Raw genomic sequence first — 6,026 nt, forward strand, 5'->3', positions numbered from 1 at the left:
TTAAAAAATCAACTAACTTATTATTTGCTATAAACTTATTTTGTTAACAATTCATTTATTTATATTCATTATTTTTTTTATCAAACGAAGTTTAAATATCTCAAGTATTTTGCTAGATTTGTCGAGATTCTATATGATTTATTAGCTTATTTCTATGTTTTTTTATCATTATTTGAAGAACAAAGCAAAATTTTATTTATTTTATAATTAAATATTAAATAAATTTGAAAAAATAATACATCTAAAATCTTTGTACAGAAGTAGCAGCTACACTATTTTACTGGGTTCACCTACCTTTACTTCATGGCCCTGGCTTGGGTAAAAAGTTGAAGCTTTGTACATACCATATATATCTTCACAACCCTAGTTAATTTCTAATGCAAAATGAAAAACTTTTTCACCATACCATAAATTAACCAAATGTATGATCTAGATTAACACAAACATATACATATAACCCCCGGCTACTTTTCTTTAAATCATTTTTTAATGGTACTTTAAATCATTAATTCCTTCAAATTCTCCAATAGCTAAGAAGAGCCCTAACCCTAGTCCTAACCCTAACCCTAACCCTAAACTAAACCAAAACATTACACACATATATGCAATAATTAGGTCAAAATTATGTTGAATGATTTGACCTTCCCCTGCTTACGTTTGCTTCCTCATAATGAAGCAAAATTCCCACAAATTATGTATGTCTTGTCCTCAATTACTCTCTTTCTCTCTCTTTTTCTCTACCCTCCAATTCTTTAGTACAACAAAACCTGATCCAAAAATTAAATAATTCACTCAATAATATAAACTATGCAAACCAAATCCATATTTCATCATTGCAATGCCCTAATACAAATCCCTTCTTTCTTCTTCTTCTGAAATATGTCAGTATATTTTAAATATTTTTTTATTACATTCTTGGATATCAATTAGTACTCATTGATAGTACTCATTAATTGTACTTACATTAATATTTTTCGTATCACATTTTTTATACAAAATGTTTATATAAAAGGCTCTTTATAGAGGAACATCACTATGAACTACTAGTAAGTTGAAAACTGAGAAAAAAGAAACCAATGCATTATTCAAAGGAAGATAGATAGATACTTTCTTCTTCTGCAACACAAAGGGGTCCTCTTCCTCTCACAAAAAATTTTCTAGGGCTAAAAAATTAAGTTGAATTTTCCAATGTTCCCTTATAGTTCAAACCCTTATCCTTCTTTTCTTCCTTCATCTTCTTCTTCTTCTTCACTCTTTCCTTTTCCTTTTCTTAATCCTGAAAATGCTTCTTCAAACAACAATAACAACACACTTTTTCATGATCCATTTTCTATTCCTTACATTCCAACTCATCTTCATCATCCTCATCCTCATCATCATCTTCATAACATTTCAAATATTCCAGAAACCCTAACAAATTTGGCTGTTTCACAAGAGAATCATAATAGTAGTCACAACAATAATAACAATATTGCGGTTTCGATGCCAAAACAAGATCCTTTAAGTCTTGGTGGTGGTTCTCACTATGGAATTTCTTGTTTCCTTGCTAAGAAACCCGCAAAAAAAGATAGGCACAGCAAGATTTACACTTCTCAAGGTTTGAGAGATCGTAGGGTTAGGCTTTCGATCGAGATCGCTCGAAAGTTTTTCGATCTTCAAGAGATGTTAGGGTTTGACAAAGCTAGCAACACACTTGATTGGCTTTTCACTAAATCTAAGAAAGCAATTAAGGATCTAACAAAAAGCAAGCAAAGAAACAACAATAGTGGTGATGCTAAAAGCTTCACATCTTCTTCAGATTGTGAAGATTCAGAAGTTGCTACTAATGATTCCTTAAACCTACAAAAGGAGGGTGCAGGAAGTAAAATTGAAGAGAAGAAGTTGAAAAGGGTTCAGATCAAAGAACCTGCTTGTGTTAGAGCAAGTAAGATGAAGGAGTCAAGAGAAAAAGCAAGAGCAAGAGCAAGGGAAAGAACTAGTAACAAGATTTCTACAAGGGGGGTGCAGGAAGTAGAATTGAAGAAAAAGTATGAAAATAGTAATAACAATAATCTTCAAGCTTTTCATCAATCAAGATCTTCATCACAAGATCATCAAATTGTGAGTAATAATGAAGCACAAAGAGATAATTTTAATGTTATTGAAGAATCAATAGTGATTAAAAGAAAGTTGAAGCCTTCTTTGATGCTTCATCATCATCATCAACAACAACAAAACCATGTGATCCCTAAGGAAGCAACAAGTTTCAACAACAATGGTGATTATCATTTCTTGCCTAATTCATCTCCAAATTGGGATGCTAATAATGGTAGTTCTTCCACTAATAGATCCAGCTTTTGTGCAATAGCTAGCATGAATCTTTCTACAGGTATGTCATGTTTGTCAGAGTGTGTTTTATTTCATGAAAAAGAAATTCCTACTTTGCTAGAAGAAAAAAAGTTGTTAACAATGACATAATAGAAGTTAGAGTAAAATATATGAGATCCTTCTTTAATATTATCTTTAATTGTAAAAAGAAAACCAACTAAATTTTCTTCTTTAATTTTTGTTATTAATTCAACCTTTTTTTTAATATCTTCTAAAAAAACAGTTTTTTTTTACAATAATGAAGAGTATAAATTTAGTAAAAATTCTGAGTTAGAAACAAAATTTTATTTGCCTCAAATTCCATTTTTGACTGGTAAAGATGGAAAATTTGAACTTTGAAGTCCAACTTAATTTTTTTATATTTAATTTTTGTTGGAAATTAAAATTTTTCTAGTAGCATATTCTTAAAATAAATAAAAAAAACTATCTTAAAAGAGAATTTGGGTTTAAATTCAATTAATTTTTAAATTATTTTATTATATTTAGTATATTCTTTAATATTTATATTAAATATTTAAGATAGACTTTATTTTTGTCGTTAGTAATTTTTAGTTTAACATTCTATTTTATTTTATTTTTTGGATATTTTGATTAAATTTAGTATATTCTATAATTTTGTATTTTAAATGTGAAAAGAAAGTAAGTTGGAGACCAGCTTTATTTTTGGTATTGTAATTTTTAGTTTAAAATTCAATTTTTTTATAAACAAATAATTTATTAAGACAAAGAAGAATGAATACTCCAACTCAAACTATAAAGTTAGTGCTTACATGATATCGAATTCAAATTACAAAATAAATAATTCAATTATTTTTGTTCTATCTTCTTAAAAGACCTAACATTTTGATGATATTATTTACTGTTCTGAGTGATAATTTTTCAGGGCTTCAAATCTTTGGAAAATCATGGGAGGAATGCAGCAATCCACGTCTACATTAGTATGTTAGTTTATTAAATTTTGTATTATTTATCATGAAAACTCTCTTTAGATGTTTGGCTAGGAGTTTCAAGGATCTTCCTTTTCCTGTTTTATTCACCAGTGTAACTTTTTCTGTCCTATATATTCTCCTTAATTTCAACAATGTTTGTACCATGATGTGTTTCTCATGATGGTGATCATCCAATGGCGTGTGACATTTGACCTAAAAAGGTTGCTGAGTGTAATATTAATTTATGACTGATATTTAAAAAGTGTGGTTCACATTCTGTTTATTTATAATTTGCTACTGTTGTTAATTTTTTAAGTTTTTTTTTTGGTGTCAAATAGTTGTATATTTTTGGTGTCAAATAGTTGTATAATTTAAACAAATTTTTTGGTGTCAACTTTTTTTTTCATAAGCTAGGATTTATATAAAAGGTTGCTTAGCTTAAATTATTTTCAAACAATTATACATAGCTTGTTTTAAAAAATAAAAAATAAAGTGTCTCATTTAAAAGTATGCATGCTTTGAGAAAACTTAAGACTCAATCAGTTAATCAATTAGGTATTTTTGCATTACATGTCGGAATGATTTAGTTTTTTTTTATAAGTGGAGGGGTTGGATCCACGCATGCGCTTTTTATATATAGTAGTTTGTTTTTGTTAACTATTAGGTGTTTGGTCAAAGAGGTTAATATTTACAAGGGGCTTGAACAAGGTGATACTCTTATCACAACTAAGGATATATGCTATGTTAGGAAAATAATCAACTAAGGATATATGCTATGTTAGGAAAATAATTTTGGTTAGGTGATTGGTTGTAGGGATTTTAAGTTGAATGTATTGGTTGTTTTTAGTTTTGTCTAGTTTTCGAACATATATGTTCACGAGAGTCTTTTGCAACCCTTCATAGAAGGTGGGTAGTGATTCTTTTTGGTGAAGTTGGTATCGGACTTTTCTGCCATTGTATCGGATTGGAGTATTCCTTGCACTCCTTTTAATGCTATTTGATTATAAGAAAAAGGTGATACTCTAGTCCATTTCCTTTTCCTTCCGGTGGTAGAGGGGTTGGGTGGGTTGATTTGATAGAGACTTTGACTAGGTTCAGAGTTTTGTAATAGAAGGAGGAGGTTAGATAGAATGCACTTTTTTACGTTCAATATAAGGATGATACATTTATTGTTTGTCTATTGACAAACTTTGGATATTGCAAATGATTCTCAAATGCTTTGAACTCGTTGTTGGTTTGCGGGTTAACTTCTATAACATTAATGTTGTGAGTGTGAACATAGACCAGACTCTTTCAAATGACAGAGGACGTCTTGAATGGTAAGTTTGACCTAATTTCTTTTAATTGATTTCTTGGTCGAAGACAATTTAAGAAGGGTAAATACTTATACAATAATGGCAATGTGGCGGGGGTATTTTTCAGCATTACCTACCCCACCCTCGCCTCCACGTATCATCCTTTTCCCCAAACTGTGTAGGAAATGATTATTGAACACTCACCTCTTTCTCCAAAGGAGGACGAGTTTCCCCACCCCGCCTCCCTCCAAAAACTAATTTTTTCATCAAAATATAATGTGTATACGTGTTTTCAAATTTTTGTTTTCATTTCTCGATAGCATCAGAAATAAAAAATCAATTTAAATAGAAAAATTCATTATAAATTAATCATACAACTTATATATATTTAAAAATAAAAATTTATAATTTTTTTTCCGATAAGCACTTGTATTAAACGCACAAGGGGTGCAACCTAATACAAAAGGAACGAAACAGAACAAAGAAACTGACACACAAAGCCACTAGAAAGCTAACTTACGCGCCTACAAACGCACAAGGATTGACAAGCCAAACCTCTTTTGTGTCAATTTTCCCACCCTTAGCAAGAATAGAAAACCAATCCCAACCAAATTTTTTAATAACTATCAAGATTTCGGTGGGATTCCAAATACAATCTTTAAAAACCACTTTATTTCTACCCAACCAAATACACCAATAAACCAAAAACCGAAAGAAAGCAAAGAAGGTAGGTTTAACAACCCTACACAATTTAACACGCAAATATTCCACCACCCTAAACCCCAATTCACCTCCTTGAAAACCAACCGCCGCCCCCACATCCTCATCCATACCCAAGTCTAACCAAGCAAACACCTTCTTCCAAACATTCCTCGTATGAACACAAACAAGAAAAAGATGATCCACCGATTCCTCCTCCAACCCACACAAAGGGCATAACTTGTCGATAAGAATCCTTTCCATACCGCAAGAGCAATGCGCCATACGAGTAGGTAAAGCATTAAACAAGAATCTCCAACCAAATAATTTCACTTTACTAGGCACACTAGCTTCCCATAATCTTTTTAACTCAAACAAATTAAATTATGAAAACAACATATTATCTTAATAAAGGTAAATGTGTAATAAAATAAATATATACAAGGGTAACTTAGTAATTTTGAGTAAGTGGATTCGGATGCAGGGTGGGTATCAACATCCCATTCCCATTCTATATTTTAAAATTTAGGTTTTCCATAGACTCCGTCTTCAGTTAAACTGATTTTTCCCATTAAAATCGGAGCGATTTGAGTATGGTTGAATTTGTTGTCATGCACTTATGAAACTTTGTTAGCATATATTTGTAGTAGGCTTGGAGAATGGAATATTAGATATAGGAATCTTGGAGGTAAGATCTTTCACTTAAACTCGATGCATAATGTTATTCGCAAATTCT

The 6,026-nt window shown here is 30.7% G+C and overlaps 1 protein-coding gene across 1 annotated transcript; it reads left to right on the plus strand.

Moving 5' to 3' along the window:
• The first annotated feature begins 717 nt into the window (after positions 1-717).
• LOC131647382 (transcription factor CYCLOIDEA-like) lies at positions 718-3,579 on the plus strand. Its single transcript, XM_058917278.1, has 2 exons — positions 718-2,368; positions 3,251-3,579. Exons 1-2 carry the CDS (start codon positions 1,189-1,191, stop codon positions 3,304-3,306), a joined length of 1,236 nt encoding a protein of 411 aa, XP_058773261.1. The 5' UTR covers positions 718-1,188; the 3' UTR covers positions 3,307-3,579.
• The last annotated feature ends 2,447 nt before the right edge of the window (positions 3,580-6,026 follow it).

Source organism: Vicia villosa, linkage group LG2, assembly GCF_029867415.1.
Source record: "Vicia villosa cultivar HV-30 ecotype Madison, WI linkage group LG2, Vvil1.0, whole genome shotgun sequence".
In the NCBI taxonomy this organism is placed as follows: Eukaryota; Viridiplantae; Streptophyta; class Magnoliopsida; order Fabales; family Fabaceae; genus Vicia; species Vicia villosa.

What these genes read in the sequence shown, in the direction of transcription:
- LOC131647382 (XM_058917278.1), top strand. Translation starts at nt 1,189, where the DNA reads ATGTTCCCTTATAGTTCAAACCCTTATCCTTCTTTTCTTCCTTCATCT. An exon ending in TAGCATGAATCTTTCTACAG is followed by an intron (nt 2,369 to 3,250) that starts GTATGTCATGTT and finishes ATAATTTTTCAG; the next exon opens with GGCTTCAAATCTTTGGAAAA.